This window comes from Geotrypetes seraphini, chromosome 11 (assembly GCF_902459505.1).
Source record: "Geotrypetes seraphini chromosome 11, aGeoSer1.1, whole genome shotgun sequence".
Classification (NCBI taxonomy): domain Eukaryota; kingdom Metazoa; phylum Chordata; class Amphibia; order Gymnophiona; family Dermophiidae; genus Geotrypetes; species Geotrypetes seraphini.
This window is the reverse complement of record NC_047094.1, coordinates 3,752,185-3,775,044: the sequence shown is the minus strand read 5'-3', so window position 1 is coordinate 3,775,044 and position 22,860 is coordinate 3,752,185. Positions and strand designations below refer to the sequence as shown.

Here is a 22,860-nt window from a genome sequence, read left to right as displayed (position 1 = left end):
TCAGCACTTTCCGAAAGGTTGATAATTGAGAAAGAAATCTGACTTCAGAAGGAAGCTCATTCCAAATTTTTGCAAATAAAAAACTAAAAGAAATTGGCCAAAGTTTTAATTCTCTTAACAGTGGGAAAACCAAGTTTATATTTCTGTGTGTTCCTGAAATTAGATGTTTTGCGAGAATGAAAAGAAACAGAAACCAAGGGGGAAAAGATCCCATACAAAATTTTGAATTTCACACTAGTGCATTTAAACTGAATTCTCCAATAGACTGGGAGCCAGTGAAGATTACTCAACAAAAGTGTAACACAATCGTTGAGGGTGTGGGGGGGGGGGGTAAGACTGTGAGCCTAGCGCTTGTACACGCCTCGCCTGGCGTCAGGGAAGCAGGGAGAACAGAACACAATGGCAACGTGAATCTATCACGGAGCCTGCCTTTGAGATCTACTGGTCGATCGCAATCAACCTTTTGGCCACCCCTGGTCAAAACTGTCATAGTAGGTAAAAGGACCTTCCCAAATGTAAACCCAAGGTGAGTAATAAGCAAGCAGAATAGGGATTTCCCTAACCCAGTGGGATTGAATCTTAATCTCTGCAGAAGTCACAGAGAGATTTGAAATCTGACCCCCCATCCTAGATAAGAATAGCCATACTGGGGCAGACCAATGGTCCATCTAGCCCAGCATCCTATTTCCAACAGTGGTCAATCCAGGTCACTAGTACCTGCCCAAAGAGTAGCAACATTCCAGAATCTCAAAGATTAACAAGGTTCCAGAATCCCAAATAGGAGCAACATTCCATGCAGAATCCCCAAAGAGTAGCAACATTCCAGAATCTCAAAGATTAACAAGGTTCCAGAACCCCAAATAGGAGCAACATTCCATGCAGAATCCCCAAAGAGTATCAACTGTTGCAGAATGTGGCAGTCAGACTAATCTTTGGACTAAAAAAATTTGACCACTTGACACCCTACTACTGGCAGCTACATTGGCTGCCGATGAAGGCACGCGTAAAGTTCAAATTTGCCTGTTTCTGCTTTAAAGCATTACACAGACTTGCCCCCAAATACATTACTGACCTTTTCTCCTTCTCAACCAACAGACACAAGAGAAGTTCACATTCCATCTTCGTTTCCCCCCCAGTGAGAGGTTGCAAACTGAAAAAACACCATGAATTTCTTCTCTCACACCAAGCAGCATCATGGGGTAAAGACCCAGAACAATTACTTTCGCTCTCTACTTATGAGGTATTTAGGAAACGTCTAAAAACACACCTGTTCCTAAAACATCTGGACAACTGATCCACTTATCTCTTTCCTCTCAATAGCGACCTACTGTCCTTTTGATCACTTTTCTCCTCAACAATGAATTTCCTGTCTAATTACTTCTCTTTCTTCTTCCCCTCTTGAAGTCAGTCAATTTGTACCTTTGCTTAATCTTTTGTAAACCGCATAGAACTTCACGGTATTGCGGTATATAAGCTGTTATTATTATTATTATTATTATCAAGATTCCGGAATCCCCAGAGTAGCAACATTCCTTGCTACCAATCCAGGGCAAGCAGTGACTTCCCCAATGCCTTTCTCAATAACAGACCATGGACTTTTCCACCAGGAACTTATCCGAACCTTTCTTAAAACCAGCTACGCTATCTGCTCTTACCACATCCTCTGGTAATGCGTTCCAGAGCTTAACTATTCTCTAAGTAGCACAACCATGCCCGACACTATGAAGCAGGACCTGCTTTTACTGGAACAATGGTCCAGTACTTGGCATCTGAATTTTAATGCCAAAAAATGTAAGGTGATGCACCTTGGTAGCGGAAATCCATGCAGAACATACACCCTGAATGGTGAAAACCTAACAAGAATTGTAGCAGAACAGGACTTGGGAGTAATCATCCGGGAAGATATGAAAGCTGCCAATCAGGTGGAGAAAGCTTCAACAAAGGCAAGTCAAATGCTGGGTTGCATCAGAAGGAGTTTTATTAGCTGAAAACCTGAAGTTATACTGCCATTATACCTCACCTGGAGTACTGTGTTCAGTTTTGGAGGCCACATTATATAAAGGATGTGAAGAGGATAGAGTCGATTCAGTGAATGGCTACTAGGATGGTCTCAGGACTTAAAGATCTCCTATATGAAGAACATCTGAGCAGATTATGCTTATATTCTCTCGAAGAACGCAGAGAAAGGAGGGACATGATAGAAACATTCAAAAACATCACGGGCCGCATTGAGGTGGAGGAGGAAATCTTTTTTCCTACGGGACCCATGGTGACAAGAGGGCATCTGCTAAAACTCGGGGGGGGGGAGGTATCATGGGGACACCAGGAAATATTTCTTCACCGAAAGGGTAATTGATCGATAGAATGGTCTTCCACGTCAGGTAGTCGAGGCCAGTAACACGCTCAACTTCAAGGGACGATGGGACAGGCAGGTGGGGTCACTCAAGAGGAATGCTTAATAGATGGATTCTCGAGGGAGGGAGGGTTCTTGAGTGGGCAGACTTGTTGGGCCGTCAGCCCTTTTCTGCCGTCATACTCTATGTTTCTATGTTAAGTGAAAAAAAATTTCCTCCAATTGGTTTTAAAAGTATTTCCCTGTAACTTCATCGAGTGTCCCCTAGTCTTTGTCATTTTTGACAGAGTGAAAAATCGATCCACTTGTACCCGTTCTACTCCACTCAGGATTTTGTAGACTTCAATCTTTCCTCTCAGCCGTCTCTTTTCCAGCCTGAAAAGCCCTAACCTCTTTAGTCTTTCCTCATACAAGAGGAATTCCATCCCTTTTACCATCTTGGTCGCTCTTCTTTGAACCTTTTCTAGTTCTGCTATATATTTCTTGAGATAAGGAGACCAGAATTGAACGCAATACTCCAGATGAGGTCATACCATGGAGTAATATAGAACTGCTAGATTCATCCTATGACCCTTCTTCCTGCCCTGTGCTTTAGTTGGTCAATCCAGGTCACTAGTACCTGGCCAAAACCCAAAGGATGCTGCTGGACTTACGGAGTACCACACCTTCTTCATTCATTTCTGCAGTCCAATAAATCAGAAACATGAAGACACATTTAATAACCAGTTTATGATACTGATCCAGACATGCTTTAAAAAGATATTATCTTTACACTCTGAAGGCATCTTTGAGAACCATCATTCCATTCTGATTTCCAGTTTCAAATGTCTGAAATTCCCTTCTATGTCCACAACCTCCTTCAGCACAGCACACTGAGGGTACAGCTGTGCTGTTTGTAATCTGGATGTGTAAACAGTTGGAATTAGACCTCTACAAAAACAGATTTATTAGACAGAGCCGCAGCCTTTTCAGGGCTTTCACTCACAGATCTTTATGGTTCCCTTCTGGGAGGGGTTTGAAATGATTTCCTCTGCTCCCCCCAGAGGCTGCAAACATCCTCCTCAGAAGACCAGAATGACAGACAGGAAGTTGCACACTGGAGGTTCTGTTGCAGTTCACCTGTGCTTTCCCAGCCTTCAGGTGTGAAAGAGGTTCTTTTTTAAATTCCATCTCTTATTTAATGTAACTGCACAGAAACATATAGAATGGAACATTGCTATTATTTGGAGTTCTGGAATCTTGCTTACTCTTTGAGATTCTGGAATGTTGCTACTATTTAGGGTTCCGGAATCTTGCTTACTCTTTGAGATTCTGGAATGTTGCTACTATTTAGGGTTCCGGAATCTTGCTTACTCTTTGAGATTCTGGAACATTGCTACTATTTAGGGTTCCAGAATATTGCATACTCTTTGAGATTCTGGAATGTTGCTACTACTTGGGGTTCCAGAATCTTGCTTATTCTTTGAGATTCTGGAATGTTGCTACTATTTAGGGTTCCGGAATCTTGCTTACTCTTTGAGATTCTGGAATGTTGCTACTATTTAGGGTTCCGGAATCTTGCTTACTCTTTGAGATTCTGGAATGTTGCTACTATTTAGGGTTCCGGAATCTTGCTTACTCTTTCAGATTCTGGAACATTGCTACTATTTAGGGTTCCAGAATATTGCATACTCTTTGAGATTCTGGAATGTTGCTACTACTTGGGGTTCCAGAATCTTGCTTATTCTTTGAGATTCTGGAATGTTGCTACTATTTAGGGTTCCGGAATCTTGCTTACTCTTTGAGATTCTGGAATGTTGCTACTATTTAGGGTTCCGGAATCTTGCTTACTCTTTGAGATTCTGGAATGTTGCTACTATTTAGGGTTCCGGAATCTTGCTTACTCTTTGAGATTCTGGAACATTGCTACTATTTAGGGTTCCAGAATATTGCATACTCTTTGAGATTCTGGAATGTTGCTACTACTTGGGGTTCCAGAATCTTGCTTATTCTTTGAGATTCTGGAATGTTGCTACTATTTAGGGTTCCGGAATCTTGCTTACTCTTTGAGATTCTGGAATGTTGCTACTATTTAGGGTTCCGGAATCTTGCTTACTCTTTGAGATTCTGGAACATTGCTACTATTTAGGGTTCCAGAATATTGCATACTCTTTGAGATTCTGGAATGTTGCTACTACTTGGGGTTCCAGAATCTTGCTTATTCTTTGAGATTCTGGAATGTTGCTACTATTTAGGGTTCCGGAATCTTGCTTACTCTTTGAGATTCTGGAACATTGCTACTATTTAGGGTTCCAGAATATTGCATACTCTTTGAGATTCTGGAACGTTGCTACTATTTAGGGTTCCAGAATCTTGCTTATTCTTTGAGATTCTGGAATGTTGCTACTATTTGTTGTTTTGTTTTGGGTTTTTTTTGTTCAAAAAGTTTTATTGAGTTTTATAGGTATAGAATACAAAACCAACAATATGGGTGTTCCAACAAGGAACAAAGAATAACAAGATCATTAACAAATGTGTAGTGTATGCATAATAAAATAATTGTCATATATAGGCAAATGCATAAACAAGGAAGGGATGAGGCGCTGTGGAGCCCGACTAGGATGGTCGTGGGTTTTTTTTAAATCTTTATTCATTTCATATCTTAAAATCAAGTACAGTAAATGATGTTTAACAATTGAACATTTAAAAACACTTGAATTCTTACATTTGATCGTATCATCCTAAAATATTGTACCCCCCCCCCTCATTTTATATATATAATAATCAAATTTTCCTCCCCCCACCTTCCCTCATATGTCATATATTATAATCAGGGAATATTATCTTTAATCTTTGCAATAATCTATCAATGGCCTCCAGACATCCTGAAATTTGCTATAATTTGCTAGATGGACCATTGATCTGAGCCAGTATGTTCTTAAAGAAAGTAGCCCCTGGAATCCCTCCTGAGCAGCTGCATTGCATTTATTAAAGAGCTCCTAGCAACAGCATGGCTGACATATGCTTTTTAATTCATGACTATTCCTTAATTAAAAGCAGCTAAATCCGTGGCAGGAAATCATGTACCTCATCTCATTGTGCCTGCGGTTGGCTAGAACAGAGATACCCTGAGGTGCTGTAATTATTCTGTTTTTAGATTGGTATAAACCCAGAGCAATTTACACCAAGTAACAAAATGCAATTGTTATATTGTGTCAATGTAATTGCATAAAAAGAAAAATACATTGTTACCCATTTCAAAATAAACCCCAAATCTATTCACCCCATTATAATAATATCTGGGAACAGATTAGTTATACTCCAATAAGCAATGACCTAAACTGGTTCCAAGGGGGCCTCAGAAAGAGAAATTCCCTTAGGGCAGCTCCTTGGGAAGGGGACCTCCCATCTTCAACAAGGCCAGCTCTGATGACGACATCTGGGAGTGGCTGTGGCTGGGAACAGGGAACAGCTGGCTTCCCTTAGGCTTGCACAGGTATAATAAGAAAGCATTTAACAGTATTTTACAGTTTTGAATAATATTTTGCATTTCAGAAGCACATCGCGTTCACTGTGAAAAGTTCACATAAACTCTTAGCATGAGAAATATTTTGGAAGGATCCTTGTTTTTCACTCTTGGCTGGCACTCAATCTACTATGAAACCTTATTAGGTCATTAGAGTATGAGTTGACGTTAATCCCAGAGATACCAAAACCCCCCAGATTCTATTACATCTTTACACTATGACGTTGTATAGCTACTGTGATTAGCATTTCATGGAACAGCTCTAAGGATGACTTGACTTCTGGTCTGGACAAATTTGCAAAGGCAAATTTACATTACGGAAAATAAGAAAAACTAAAACAAAGCTCTCTGTCACCAAAGAGAACTTGAGAAGCTGAGTTTCAAGTTTATTCATAATTTTCTATAGTGACCATCAGAGGTATTTGGCCGGTTTACAATATTAAAAATTAATAAAAACATCAAAAATAAAATAAGGCAAGTTGAAGCCAACACAAGGACAAAGGAGGGAAGGGAGATTATAATTACATTAAAAAATAAGAGGAAGGAAAGAGGGGGAGGAGAATACAGGGGGAAAGGAGGGGGGGGTCGCTTCTTAAAAGCGGTTCTCTGTATTTTTTTTTCCCTTGGAAAGTATTCTTGCAACAATGTGAGAGAAAATATCAGCACAGAAGCCAAATATTGTGACATCACTGATGAGGTTGACTCTTAGGCATTGGTGGAATGAGGCCTTATGATGTCACAATACCAGTTCTGGTTATCAGAGGCTAAAACCTATCACCCTATGTTCTTCCAGGGGAGCTCAGAACAGTTTACATGAATTTATTCATGTACTCAAGCATTTTTCCCTGTCCTGGTAGGCTCACAATCTATCTAATGTACCTGGGGCAATGGTGGGGGGGTTAAGTGACTTGCCCAGGGTCACAAGGAGCAGCGTGGGTTTGAACCCACAACTTCAGGGTAGCTTTAACCACTGCACCACACACCATTTTCATTTTTATTAATCTTTTTTCCCATTTAGATGGTTCACACGAGGTTTTCCCCTGTAACTCTTTTAGATACACACAGTACTCCATCCTATCTATGGCCCACGTCTGTGGGGTTTGTTCACACATGCTCGTCAGTTTTGTTAGCATAAAAGCAGAAGTGCAGTTTCTATCAAGCAGTTTCATTTTATTTTAAATGGTTAAGGGGCTGGAGGAGTTGCCGTACAGCGAGAGATTAGAGAAACTGGGCCTCTTCTCCCTTGAAAAGAGGAGACTGAGAGGGGACATGATCGAAACATTCAAGATACTGAAGGAAACAAACTTAGTAGATAGAGACAGGTTGTTCACCCTCTCCAAGGTAGAGAGAACGAGAGGGCACTCTCTAAAGTTAAAAGGGAATTGATTCCGTACAAACGTAAGGAAGTTCTTCACCCAGAGAGTGGTCGAAAACTGGAACGCTCTTCCGGATGCTGTTATAGAGGAAAACACCTTCCAGGGATTCAAGACAAAGTTAGACAGGTTCCTGCTGAACCGGAACGAACGCAGGTAGGGCTAGTCTCAGTTAGGGCCCTGGTCTTTGACCTAAGGGCCGCCATGTGAGCGGACTGCTGGACATGATGGACCACTGGTCTGACCCAGCAGCGGCAGTTCTTATGTTCTTATCTTAACTTAAAGAATATTCAAAAAGCGTTGAACTCTCCATGCAAATGGCGGTAAGTTATCGCCACCCTTCGACTTCGACATGAACTGTGATGAACAGAAAAATGGGGGGAAATGCAAGAAAATTTGTTAACAGAAAAAAAAGCTCTTCAAATAATTAGACCATCAAATAAGGAAAATTAACTGACTGAAGCACAAAAAGAAATGTAGAGAACAATCCAGAAACAAGTAGATTAAGACCTGACACATGAATGTTTAGGAAGGGAAATTTCAACCTAACGTCATACTAGCATCCTTTGTCCTATGAGTTGATGCTCTTCTTAGAATGTCCTCTAAATTGACTGCCAAATGGCCCATCCGCAGCATCCACTCTCTCCTCCTCTCCCTATTGGCTAAGGCTCTTAACATTTGCATCTCCTCTTCCTATAGACTAAGACTCTTTGCATCTGCATTGTGAGGTCATAGAAACATGATGGCAGATAAAGGCCAAATGGCCCATCCAGTCTGCCCATCCGCAGTAACCATTCTCTCTTCCTTTCTCTAAGAGATCCATGTGCCTATCCCAGGTTTTCTTGAATTCAGACACAGTCTCTGTCTCCACTACTTCCTCCGGGAGACTGTTCCACGCATCTACCACCCTTTCTGTAAAAAATTACTCCTGAGCCTGGAAAATGCTGGATGTAAAAAAGCCAGACACTGTGGTAAAGAAAATCATAAGAATGGTGATCCCTGTGTTATAGATGTGGAAAAACATAAATGAATGTAGATAAATACAACTCTTCTCTTTATTTAAAACTGCTTATATAGAGGGCCAGTTCAATCAATAAGGTTCACACCATCACGCAAGCAAAGGGAGAAGGGGAGGAGGCTTTTACTGTGTGTGGTTACAATCAGAGTGGGTTTTAAAAAAAATTTTTTTATGACACTTATAGCCTAAGTGGTTTACATTCAGGTACTCAAGTATTTCTCCCTATCTGTCCCGGTGGGCTCACAATCTGACTAAGCTGCCTGGGGTAATGGAGTGTTAAGTGAAGGAGAGGTGCTGGGTTTTGACCTGCAACCTCAGGGTGCTCCACTCTAAAAATTTACATAATTTTTAGACAGGTACATATTTTGTGCCTGGGGCAACAAAGTGTTAAATGACTTAGCCAGAGTCCCAAGGAGCTGCAGTGGGAGTTGAACTCACAACCTCATGGTGCTGAGGCAGCTGTTCTAACCCCTAGACCAGAGGTTCCCAACCCTGTCCTGGAGGAACACCAGGCCAATTGGGTTTTCAGGCTAGCCCTAATGAATATGCATGAAGCAAATTTGCATGCCTATCACTTCCATCCTATGCAAATCTCTCTCATGCATATTCATTAGGGCTAGCCTGAAAACCCGATTGGCCTGGTGTTCCTCCAGGACAGGGTTGGGAATCGCTGCCCTAGGCTCCTCCTCCAAGTAACTCATCTCCTGTCCCCACAGTCCAGCAAAGACTCCAATCCACCCCCTCTAAAAATGACAGCCATGTTACTACAGGCTTTCTGGTCAGCCTAGTGCTCTTCCGGAGTCTGTCATAGGGGAAAACACCCTCCAGGGATTCAAGACAAAGTTGGACAAGTTCCTGCTCAACTGGAACATACGCAGGTGAGGCTGGACTCATTTAGAGCACTGGTCTTAGACCTAAGGGCCGTCGCGTGAGCGGACTGCTGGACACGATGGACCACTGGTCTGACCCAGCAGCGGCAATTCTTACGTTCTTATTCCAGCAAATCGGTGTCATAACCTAAAACATCCATGTCATCACATAAAATATCCATAATACTACAATAAAATAGGACCCCCCCCCCACCCAATCACAAGTCAATGCTTAAGCAAAAATATATCGATTTAAGATGTTTCTGAAAGTCTAGCTAATTCCTTTCTAGTGTCAGGGGAACTGGAAGAGATAGATGTAATCAGAGATCTGCAAAGGAAACAGAAATCGTCCCTTCAAAGAGCAAAGAAGAACAGGGTAATGAGCTCAGTGACTTTGGAAAGAGGAGGGAGAGAAGGACCTGTTTTAGTCACTGGCAACGACCTTCAGAGATACCTTGTAGCATGTGAGGGAACCATCTGGCATCTGCTAACGACCCCAAAAGGAAGGCTTGATTGGCTGTGCCTGTAAGCTCTGGTACAGCCAATCAGTTGGAGAGATTTTGCAATCCATTCAGACGATAAGAAGGAGAATGGATGTGAAGGATGGTCTGCACTGGTTCGATCATTGAAACATGCAAGACTGGAGGTAGAGAGAGGCGTAATGATCTTTTGTACCAAAGCAATTGTTGTACTTACAACTGATTGGTTTATATCCAAGTATACAGTACTCCCCCGATATTCGCGGGGGTTCCGTTCCAGGAACCTCCACGCATATCGAAAAACCGTGAATACGTTTTTTTGCCTGGGGAGGCAGGAGAGGGCAGCTGGAGCGCCGGCGAGTGAAGGAAATTACTCGCGGCATGCTCCGACTGCCTCTTCCTGTTCTAAAGTCAGGCTTCACCAATCAGGAGCTGCTTTGACATGTAGCTCCTGATTGGTGAAGCCCGACTTTAGCACAGGAAGTCCCGGTCGGAGAATACCATGAATGTCCGGGAACGTGAACCGCGAATAACCAGGGAACATTGTATATAGCAAATGGAAAGGAGAGGGTACACCAGACCGTAGAACGGGCAGCATATAGGCATGTCTCCCACTCGCACACGTAACTTACAGACTCTGTGGCTGGCATAACTGCAGCGCATAAACAAAAGGCACGCTGATGCCAGGTTACGCCCAGATGCCAGGATTCAACAGGTTCTCATCATGCGGCATTGGGGCAGCCAGTTACCAAATTAACCCTTGCATCTCGATTAATGAAACAGTGTTTTCATCACTTACCCGTCGGTGTCTTGAAAATTCACATTTACTCTCTTTGCCGTTCCGAGGAGCTCTGTAAAAGAAAAAACCAAGACAGTGTGAACGACAAACAGATAGAGACACTTTGAATTTCGATAGCTGAAGCCAGGACGATTATCTGAAAGACGCTGAACTGACAGCTCTTTGGGAAAAAGCATTTTTGAAAGTTCCCAGCTTTTGCACATGTCAGTGGAGGGCTGGGAAACTTTTCTCTCTCTCTGTCACCACATCCCACCCCCCAACCAAAAACCCCATTAGAATTGTCAGCGCACACAGTTAGGGAAGCCAGCCAAGTTGCAAAGCCCTGGAGGGCCACCAGCCCAGAATTAAGAGTGCACGGTAAATCCTTAGCCCCAACACTGATGATAGGTTCAAATCTTTTACACTGGCCAATGCCGGACTCTTTATCTTCTCCATACTGAAATTTTCCTAATCACTTTTATTTTATTTAGAAGTAGAAATGTTTGTCTTTGCATCTAACAAGGCCTGGGTCTTATTGAACAGAGATTCCTCCTGCAATACACACTTGCACAGACACGGAAAGGATTAGTTCAGAGTTAGGACTGATGGCATCAGGACCCTTTAAAGCAGAAAAAATTCCAGTACATTCCTGCAGGTGCTTATCCTCAGAAGGGATGTTGCTTTCTGGCTATCGCTCCAAAGCACAAATGTTTTCATCTCCTCCAAGAGGCATCAAGTGAAGCTGCAGATACTCAGCTGCCAAATGAGGCTGGATCTGGCCAAGGGAGGGTCCCACTGAATCCCCAAAGATTCTCAGCCCTACAGCTGCCACCTCCCACTTTGTGCAGATGTTTCTAGGGCTCCTGATACACCGCGTGCTGGAAAAGGCCACATGCCAAGAATCCAGGGGCTGTCTGCACTGCTCCATTCCCCCTGTGAGGATACGAATTTAAGTTTTATAATTTAGGTCTTACGCGGAATACACTTTTAAAAATAAACAGTTAAGTTGGCATGATATGCCCAGTGCACAGAATGAGAGCCCAGGACTTAGCTGAGATTACTCGGTGGTCAACTGGTACAAAACCGAAACTTTCACCCAGGACAGGCACTGACAGAAACTCAAACTGTTATTATTTATTTCCTGGAACTACAGTAAGTTTTATGCCGCTGGAAACATTCCCCTTCTTCTACGAAACCGCGCTAGCAGTTTCTAGCGCGGGGAGCCACGCTGAATGGCCCGCGCTGCTCCCGACGCTCATAGGAACTCAATGAGCGTCAGGAGCAGCGCGGGCCGTTCAGCGTGGCTCTCTGTGCTCTCTCTGCGCTAAAAACCGCTAGCACGGTTTCATAGAATAGGGGGGATTATGAAAATCTGGCTAGGAGAAATATTTGGTTCTAGGCATATCTTCCCCAAAGAAGGCCATTTTAGAGGCATTTACCTGGACAAAATGGTCAAACTGAGAATTTCTGTCCTCAAAGATTAAGTGGAATTGGAAAAGATACAGAGAAGACCAGAACATATTAGGGACGTGTCGAGGTGGAAGAAGACATCTTCTTTCTCAAAGGACCCTCGGCCACAAGGGGGCATCCGCTCAAACTCAGAGGAGGGAAATTTGATGGTGACATAAGGAAGTATTTCTTCACAGAAAGGGTTGTAGATCACTGGAACAAGCTTCCAGTGCAGGTGATCAAGGCCACCAGCATGCTTGACTTTAAGAATAAATGGGACGTCCTCGTGGGATCCCTACGAGGGTCGAGTTAAGGAACTAGGTCATTAGTACTCAGACTTAATGGGGTGGGTCAGTAGAGTGGGCAGACTTGATGGGCTATAGCCCTTTTCTGCCATCATCTTTCTATGTTTCTAAGGAGCATATGATAGAGGTAAATGTGGATCTCTGCTTTACTCCTTCAAAAAGTACAAAGATTAGAAGTTATATAGCACCATGTAAAAGAAAGAGGAGAAAATATATTTTTTTACTCAACATATCGTTACGCTCTGGAACTCACTGCCTGAGAATGTGACCAAACTCATTAGTGTAGCTGGGGTTTGGATAAATTGCTGGAGGATGAATCCAGAACCATTGTGGGAAATCTGAGAGGATGGTAGCATGAAATCTTGATTTTTTTTTTTTTTTTTTGGGGGGGTGGATCATAAAAGCATTGGCTTCCACTGGGGACAAGACATGAATACTGTAGTTAGGAAAGAACGGAGAAAAATAATCAAGAACACATAATGGCCCATGATGCAACTGCACCTTCAATACTGGTGATTGCATCTCCCAAAAGATATAACCGAGCCAGGAAATATCCACCAAGGATGACTAAAATCATAAATGGGATAGTCTCGTCAATGAAAAAGGGCCGAAGTCACCCTGAAAAAGAGATGAGTTTAGAAATCGTGAGCTTGGTAGGGCATTTACACTTTCAAATAATATTCCACCTAGGGTGCAGTCTGTGGAACTAAAGTATAACACATTTCAGACGGTATTTTTTTCAGGCAATAGTCAATTGAACCATGGAATTTGGGGTTAGGGTCAAGGTTCACACACTACAGCTGTGTTTAAAAAGAGGTTTGGACTGCTCCATTAATCATTATTAATGAGGTAGACTGAGAGATCACATGGGATCCTGAAAACTTAAGAGCAGTGACAGGAGGCTGGATGGTCTCACCCACACCGCGCACTTGATACTTTTACGTAGCTCAAAGACTTATCTATTCACTGAAAAAATACGACCATATCACAGAGGCATACCATGACTCACACTGGCCCCCAATACAAGCCAGAGTACACTTCAAATTCCACTGCCTACTATTTAAAGCTATAAACGGAGACAGCCCAACCTACTGGAACAATCGACTAACTCAATCCACCTCAACCAGCCACTGGAGAACCCACACAACATTCACACACTCGACAACCAAAAATGTCAAACGAAGAAAACTGTATGACAACCTTCTGGCCACCAGAGCAGCGAAACTAGACAGACAAATCTCGATCACAGACTACAAAACTTTCAAAAAAGAAACAAAAACCCTACTCTTCATATAAAAACATATAAAACCAATATAACACAACCAGATCTGTCTCAAGCTTCACCTGAAATACTATCTACTCCTTAGCAAAGTAGAAAATGTTCAGACTATTCCTTAAGTTCTTCTTAATACCATAACAATTCTTATGTAATCTGCCTTGAACCGCAAGGTAACGGCGGAATAGAAATCACTAATGTAATGTAACATAGGCCAGGCTCACATGCAGTTGATTCCCTTTGAAAGCTAAGTATTAAAAATGGGCACAAAGAATGGGTTCTTGAGAACTGCCCCCAAAATGCCCAGTCTTGCATAGAACAACCCAAATCTCCACACAGCCATCTTCTTAAAATGCCTTTTCCTTCTGTCTTAAAACTTAAAATTAGCTCCAAGAAATATTGTTAGTGAAATTTGACTTGTTAATACCTAATTATCTTCAATATAAATAAGTTTTCACAGATGGGGGATGAAGGCAGCATATGTTCATAGTATATTTTGTGCCCACGTGTACACTCGCTTTCACATCCAAAACAAGAGCACACACAAGTCTTCATGTAAAACCCACACTCCCACATGCAATGAACTGAAATGACAACCTGCCTCCTCCTTGTCCTCTACTGTGATGAGGTGGCAGAGAATAGGGACGGTCAATCAATCATCTCGTCTCATTCCTTCTGCTTATTCCTAAATTAATGCAGCAAACCTCTGTGTAGAGATATGAACACTCCCACGCCAACTGACCAGAGAAGTGGAGTCTGTGACTCATTCCTAGGCCCTAGGCTGGCTTCTCTCCCATTTAAAGAGAGAAACTGAGGGCCAGCTAAAGGCCACATGGCCTATCCAGTCTGTCCATCTATTTATTTCTCACCCTCAAAGATCCCGTATGCTTGTACCACACTTTCTTGAATTCAGATACATCTTCATCTCTACCTCATCTACCCAGAGGCTGTTCAATGTATCTGCCACCTTTTCTGTATAAAAAAGTGTTTTCTTAGATTACTCTTGAGCCTAAAACCATTTAATATCATTTTAAGCCCTCTCTTTCCACAGCTTCAATTAAGAGACTCATAAGAACATAAGAATAGCTTTACTGGGCCAGACCAAAGATCCATCAAGCCCGGTAGCCCGTTTTCATGGTGGCCAATCCAGGTCCCTAGTACCTGGCCAAAACCCAAGGAGTAGCAACATTCCAGAATCTCCGGAACCCCAAATAGGAGCAACATTCTATGCAGAATCTCCAAAGATAGCAAGATTCCGGAACCCCAAATAGGAACGACATTCCATGCAGAATCCCTAAAGAGTAGCAAGATTCAGGAATCCCCAGAGTAGCAACATTCCATGCTACCGATCCAGGGCAAGCAGTGGCTTCCCCCACATCTTTCTCAATAATGGACATTTTCTCCAGGAAATTGTCCAAACCTTTCTTAAAATCAGCTACGCTATTCGCTCTTACCACAACCTCTAGCAATGTGTTCCAGGGCTTAATTATTCTCTGAGTGAAATTTTTTTCCTCCTATTGGTTTTAAAAGTATTTCCCTTCATCGAGTGTCCCCTAGTCTTTGTCATTTTTGACTCACCTCCTGTGCATGTATACCACAGAGGTATTTAAACATCTTTATCATATCTCCTCTCTCCTGACTTTCCTCCAAAGTATACATATTGAGATCTTGAAGTTCGTCTTCATATGCTTTATGATGAAGAGCACTGACCATTTAAATAACTGCTCTTTGGACTGACTATCTTGTTGCTTATATTTTTGGAAGGTGTGGTTTCCAGAATTGTACACAATACTGTCAAGCTTCATCCTTGACACTCCCAAATATTTTATTTTATTAGGTATTTATATACTGCCAACAAGTGGTTTACAATTGTGTACTCCAGAAAGATGGAGGGAAGTTCCAGAGAAGGAGGCTTGGTGGAAAGAGAGAGCAGTGTGATATGCAGGATCATGCACTGGAGAGAGAAAACCAGCCAGATAGTGGTAAAAGTGCAAAGGAGGGAAAAGCGTCCCAAAAGTCGAGTGAGCAGAAACAGTGTTAAAATCAGCAAGATCCCCACCCCAATTATTTCTTTACTGAAGAGAAATATATCTTTCAGTTTCTTCAACTTCCTCCAAACAAGATAATGACAGCTGATAAAGACCTGAAGAATCCATCCAGTCTGCTCCACAATCACACTCGTTATTAATTCATGATTAAATTGTCTTTCTTTGACATTTCTTGGACAAAGACCAGAGAAAGCCATCTGATACTGTCCTTAGCTTCCAGCTACTGGAGTTCCATCAAAGCTCACTCCGGCCTATCCAAACCATGTTGCTATTTCTGGGATACAGACTGTAAAGAATCTTCCTGGCGCCGTCCCTCATGTTCCAAACACTGGAGTTTTCGTCGAAGCCCACTCCAGTCCATCCTAAACCAGACAGCCATATACAGTACCCAGACCATATAAATCTGATCAGCATCGGCCTTAGTTCTTCACAGTTCTCGACACACCAAAAACGTACACGCAACCATTCACTTTTTAATTAGAGATCTTCTGTGTTCATCCCACACTTTTTTGAATTCTGCCACTGTTTTCATCTCCACCACCTCCCTCGAGAGGTCAGTTCCAGGCATCCACCACCATTTCTGTGAAAAAGATTTTCCTGTTATTACTGCTACATCTTATCCAAAAAAGAAGAAAGGAAAAATGGCCCCACATAGGAAGTACAATTTAAGGGACACAAATCAACCAACTGTGCCTCTCACATGTGTAACCAAACAAAGAATCACTGTTGAAAGCAAGTAGCGGTTCAGAGGCTCTTTTTAACATACCCCTGAGGAAGGCTATATCAGCCGAAACACGGACCGTGTTGGGGTCCAGGATACAGAGGATTTCAAGACTGTCCTATGCCTCACCATACATACCGCCTAGTCTGCTTATGCTGAGGAAGGTTAGACATCTTTTCCATCATCATCATTTTTCTTTTTTAGTTCAGTCAATTATATTATCTCGTCTGGACTATTGTAATGTTATCTATCTCGGTATCACAAAAACTTGGCTCTGTAGATTGCAGCTGATCTTTGGGAAACGTAAATTTGACCATGTGACTCCGTTGCTCCAGAGTCTTCATTGGCTCCCAGTTTACTTCAGAGTTCAATTTAAGTGTGCTTGTGTGGCTTTCAACATTTTATATGGAATTCTTACTCCTCTTATTCCTTTATCATGGAATGTTTATAGATTCTCTTTTTCAAGAGGTAACCAACAATTTAAATTATCCCTTCCTTCCAGGAAAGGGATCAAAGGAATTAAGATTTTCAGTCAAGCTTTGACTTTTATATTTTCACAACTTTGGAATGACCTTCCATCTTTTCTAAGAAGTTCTGGCTCACTTCAATTTTTTCGTAAATCTTTAAAAACCGTTTTATTTGCCAAACATTTTAAAAATTGACTTTCTCGTACTTTGCTTCTATTTTTAATGTCCTTATTTGTTTAATTTAACTATTGTAAACCGAGTCGAGCTTTCACAGAACGATGACTCAGTATATAAAACCAAGCATTAGATTAGATTATTGGCAGGATAGAAGACACCAATGTAATGTAATATATGAGTATTTCGTATATGTTGAATGTATTAACTTTTGTATTATATTTTTCAATAAATTATGTGCCTTCCCCACTCTTTCCTTTGATATTACTCCTAAGTCTACCACCCCACAACCTCAACTTATGTCCTCTAGCTTTACCTTTTTCCCTTCTCTGGAAACATTTGTTTCTATATTAATACCTTTCAAGTCTGTATCATATCTCCCCTGTCCCTCCTATCCTCTAGAGTACACATATTCAGGTCTTCTTGTCTCTTCTCGTACGTCTTTTGGCGCAAGCCGCAGACCATTTTTTTCACCTTCCTCTGGACTGCAAGTCTTTTTATATCCTTAGCCAGATATGGTCTCCAAAAGTGAACATGGGGGATTGGGGCCACTGGCAGGGGTGAATTCATCCCTGCAGTCCAAGAGCTCCTGGGCCATAGGAATACCACTGCTTGCGAGGTGGCATCGAACAGAATTATTCCGATAAGATGGGATTCAGCAACCTGCGATACTGGGATACCACAGGGCATCAAGGTGCTAAATCCCACAGGGCATCAAGGTGCGGTAAAGGGCGAATCTATACCCTCCCTTAATAGCTTCACAAAGCCACAAACATTCAAGTGTGCAATTCTGAGAGTGGCCACTGCAGGTGGCATTTTGCCCTGCAGGAGTCACGACCTGCAACTCTACCCCATGGGCACACGATTGGGGGGGTCTCTGGAAAATATGCACTTTTATGCAGATGTATCTTGAAGGGTGATATTTTATTTTACAATGGTCAGATTGATAAGCTTTTAGGGCTCCTTTTACAAAGGTGCACTAGCGTTTTTAGCGCATGCACTGGATTACCGTGCGCTACCCGAAAAACTACCACCTGCTCAAGAGGAGGCAGTAGCGGCTAGCGTGCGCTATTCTGTGCATTAAGGCCCTTTGTAAAAGGAGCCCTTTGTGCCATAATGACTGAGTGAAAACTTTTTTTTTAACTGAGAATTTTCAATATTACAAAGAAAAAGAAAATCAGGGGCGGGAAACTGCCCGGGGACACCAGGAAATTCTTTTTCACTGAAAGGGTGGTTGATCGCTGGAATAGTCTTCCACTGCAGGTGATTGAGGCCAGCAGCGTGCCTGATTTTAAGACAAAATGGGATCGTCACTTGGGATCTCTTCACAGGGAAAGGTAGGGGAGGGTCATTGGGGTGGGCAGACTAGATGCCGTCTATTTCTATGTTTCTATGTTTACTTCCTTTTTTTTTTCAGTTCAAAAATGTTTTATTAAAGTTTTACAAAACCAGAACATAATGAACAAAACTTATGGTGCACAAAGTCTAATCTGGAAATTACCAAAAAGAAGAAAATATTAAATAATGAAATAATAATCAAATGAAATGAGTCGACAGGAAAAGCTACACGTCTAAAAATAGAAGAAATTACTGTTATATTATTGCAATCAAGTCCACATCAAGAAGGGCAGAAGTGCAATTATTAAAAAAAATCATCAGCAAATTCAGATAATTAGTTCCAAATTACAAACTAAGGGCTTCTGTTGCAAAGCCACAGCAGCAACCGCTCCGACGCCCAGAGGGATGTAATGGGTGTCGGAGCATTTGCCGTGTGTAGGGGGGTTAAATTTTGCAGAGAAACTCTCTCATATGATTGCGTGAAATCTCACGGAGAGGGCGGGACTTGTTTGGCCCTTTGGTACCTGTATACGTGTAGCCCTCACTTCATCCCACCCGCACTACGCGGCAGGCTCCGGCTAGCTCTTTGGCTCAGGGGTTCGCCCGCCTGATACTAGGGCTGATGATTAATAACAGCCCAAAGGGTCTCGTTTGCACTCCGCCCACGGGGCACCCAAGTCACAGCCACTTACAGTCCTTACTGAGCTCAAGCGCAGGCCAGGTGCGGACAGAGATGGAGGAAATGCAGAGCCTGGGGCTCCAATCCCTCACTCCATCTCCCCTGCCCATGGGGATGAAGAAACAGGCAGAGACCAAGAGGGAAACTGGAACGAATTGAACGGTTTGTGAACTCGCTTGCAGATGGTAGCAATCAAGTCTTTACATGTCGGTAGTCAAGTCCATAAAAAGCAGAGAATCGCTTTCAAACGACTCCACATCCGCTTATTCCAGTTCGGATTTGTTTTTGCAGTGCAATCCCAAACGTACTCGGGAGTCTCCCTCTGTCTCAGGGCTCTGGTGGGAGAAAAGAACAACCAAAAGCCAGGAGCGTATGGCATCTCCCTCCGTCCGGATTTCCCTGCACACATCCTCCTTTCGATGACATGACTGGGGGTCCGGACGGCTTTTCAAAACCCGGCACTTTGTCTGGGTTTTGAAAAGCTTTCCTTTGGGCAGGAGGGCACCTGCGCATGTGTGGATATGACACGATGACATCACGCACATGACATCATTGTGTTGTATCTGCCAGAAGAGAGCAGGAAACGGGGGGGGGGGGGGGATTGAGGGTGAGATGGGGTGGGAATGAGTGGGACTGGGGGGGCCTGGGGACAGGTCTAGAGGTCTGTATTTTCCAGACGGAAAATCTGGTAAGTCTACCCCCCCCCCACACACACACACACACATCTTCTCCTTTCACGGGGCTTGGGACTCATCTCTGTTTGAGTGACCCACTGAAAATCCACGGTCTCTGTCTTTATGGCAGAGAAAATTTCCAGGGGGGGTGGGGGGTCACGTATGTTTTGTTTTTTTAAATATATTTTTATTGAGAATGGCAGAAAAGGCAAAGATACAAAGGAATGTATGAAGAAGAAGAAGTCTAAGAGCGATATTTCATAACTCTAGAATCTGCTTTGTGCCAAGAAACCTCAGATAAAATGAAATGACATAAATCTTCTGAATCAAAGATGTCGAGATTGAAGGCTCACTAGGCCACACACGCCTGAGATCTACTTATCACGAAGGCCGTTGACAAGCCTGGGGGGTCTGTCTGTGGCATCAGTGAGACGCTGATGGAGAACAAGGTCTGAAGGTGCTGCTAATACCCCAATAGATTGTGGCAGAGGTGCTAAGTGTTGCCAGTCTGACCTACAGATTGGTGTGAACAGAACACTTTACACCAATCACATCTGAGAAAACCTTGCCTATATGAGATGAGAGAAAAAGCTTAAAGTTCCCACCGCCATATAACAAACTTGTGACACACAGGTAACAGGTTGTTTGACTTTTTAAAGAGGAAGAAACATGACGGCACATAAAGGCCAAATGGCCCATCCAGTCTGCCCATCCACAGCATCCACCATCTCTTTCTCTCTCTAAGAGATCCCATGTGCCTATCCCAGGCTTTCTTGAATTCAGACACAGTCTCTGTCTCCACCACCTCTTCCGGGAGACTGTTCCACGCATCTACCACCCTTTCCGTAAAAAAGAATTTCCTCTGATTACTCCGGAGCCCATCACCTCTTAACTTCATCCTAGGCCTTCGCATTGTAGAGTTTCCTTTCAAATGACTCATGTGCATTTACATTACGTAGGTATTTAAACATCTCTATCATATCTCCCCTTTCCTGCCTTTCCTTCAAAGTATACAGATTGAGATCTTAAGTCAGTCCCCATACGCCCAGGGATCTCAAAGTCCCTCCCTGAACAAGTTTGAACAAGTTGAAATCGCTGGGATTAGGGGAAACACTAGCTGCATGGGTTAAGGATTGGCTGAGCGGTAGACTTCAGAGAGTGATGGTAAATGGTACCCCATCCAAAACATCGAATGTGACCAGTGGAGTACCACAGGGCTCGGTCTTGGGTCCAATCCTATTCAACATATTCATAAGTGATATGACCCAAGGGATCAGAGGAAAAATATCATTGTTCGCCGACGACACCAAACTGTGCAACATAGTAGGTAAAAGCACTATGCCTGACAATATGACACAGGACCTACTACTATTAGAACAATGGTCATCGACTTGGCAGCTTAACTTCAATGCTAAAAAATGCAAAGTGATGCACCTGGGTAAAAGAAATCTGTGCAGGACTTACACGTTAAATGGTGAGACCTTAGTTAGGACCACGGAAGAACGGGATTTAGGAGTAATCATTAGTGATGACATGAAAACTGCCAATCAGGTGGAAAAGGCTTCCTCTAAGGCAAGACAAATGATGGGTTGTATCCGTAGAGGTTTTATCAGCAGGATGCCAGAGGTCATAATGCCACTGTACAGATCCATGGTGAGACCTCATTTGGAATATTGTGTTCAATTCTGGAGACCACATTACCGGAAAGATGTGCTGAGAATGGAGTCAGTTCAGCGGATGGCCACCAGGATGGTCTCGGGGCTCAAAGATCTTCCGTATGAAGTAAGGCTGAATAAATTGCAGCTGTACTCACTTGAAGAACGAAGAGAGAGAGGGGACATGATCGAGACATTTAAATATATCACGGGTCGTATCGAGGTGGAAGAGGATATCTTCCGTCTTATAGGACCTTCTTCCACCAGAGGGCATCCGCTGAAAATCAGGGGAGGGAAATTTCATGGTGACTCCAGAAAGTATTTCTTCACTGAGAGGGTGGTCGATCATTGGAATGAACTCCCACGGCAGGTGATTGAGGCCAACAGCGTATCAGATTTCAAAAATAAATGGGATATTCATGTGGGATCTCTAATGAGGTAAGGGCAGGGGGTGGTGAGCAAAATCAAAGAGAAGGGTCAATAGAGTGGGCAGACTTGATGCCCAGGCTTTGGCCCTTTTCTGCCGTTATTTTTCTATGTTTCTATGAGGGCCGCAATCCAGTCGTGTTTTCAGGATTTCCCCAATGAATATGCATTGAAAGCAGTGCATGCACATAGATCTCATGCATATTCATTGTGGAAATCCTGAAAACACGACTGGATTGCGGCCCTCAAGGAGGGACTTTGAGACCCCTGCCATATGCCTTATCACGAAGACCACACACCATTTTAGTAGCCTTCCTCTGGACTGACTCCATCCTTTTTATATCTTTTTGAAGGTGCGGCCTCCGGAATTGTACACAATATTCTAAATGAGGTCTCACCAGAATCTTATACAGGGGCATCAATACCTCCTTTTTCCAACTGGCCATACCTCTAGAGCAGGGGTAGGGAACTCCGGTCCTCGAGAGCCGTATTCCAGTCGGGTTTTCAGGATTTCCCCAATGAATATGCAGGAGATCTATTTGCATGCACTGCTTTCAATGCATATTCATTGGGGAAATCCTGAAAACCCGACTGGAATACGGCTCTCGAGGACTGGAGTTCCCTACCCCTGCTCTAGAGCAGTGGTTCCCAACCCTGTCCTGGAGGAACACCAGGCCAATTGGGTTTTCAGGCTAGCCCTAATGAATATGCATGAAGCAAATTTGCATGCCTATCACTTCCATCATATGCAAATCTCTCTCATGCATATTCATTAGGGCTAGCCTGAAAACCCGATTGGCCTGGTGTTCCTCCAGGACAGGGTTGGGAATCACTGCTCTAGAGCAGTGGTTCCCAACCCTGTCCTGGAGGAACACCAGGCCAATCGGGTTTTCAGGCTAGCCCTAATGAATATGCATGAAGCAAATTTGCATGCCTATCACTTCCATCATATGCAAATCTCTCTCATGCATATTCATTAGGGCTAGCCTGAAAACCCGATTGGCCTGGTGTTCCTCCAGGACAGGGTTGGGAATCACTGCTCTAGAGAATGACACGGGGAAAAAATCTGTCCTTGTCACTGGACCACTGTCCCCTTTACCGCCCCATCCCCGCCGCCGCCCCGTTGCGTCAGAGGAGAAGCTTCTGCCCACATGTGCACTGGACTACACATATGCTCCGGCGGCTTTCAACAAGTCTCAAACCTTAAAACGCGCCGCAAAGGTAAGGGGGAGGGAGGGAGATAGATAGGTAGATTCGGGTAAGTAGGAAGGAG

General features: G+C 43.2%; 1 protein-coding gene across 1 annotated transcript in view; it reads right to left on the bottom strand.

Annotated features, from left to right (window-relative positions):
• CASKIN1 (CASK interacting protein 1) overlaps positions 1–22,860 on the bottom strand; it is a 171,373-nt gene that overhangs the window by 75,514 nt on the left and 72,999 nt on the right. The window contains exon 2 of the mRNA XM_033914977.1: positions 10,397–10,448. Coding sequence (XP_033770868.1) covers positions 10,397–10,448 — 52 coding nt within the window. The remainder of the gene's footprint in view (positions 1–10,396; positions 10,449–22,860) is intronic.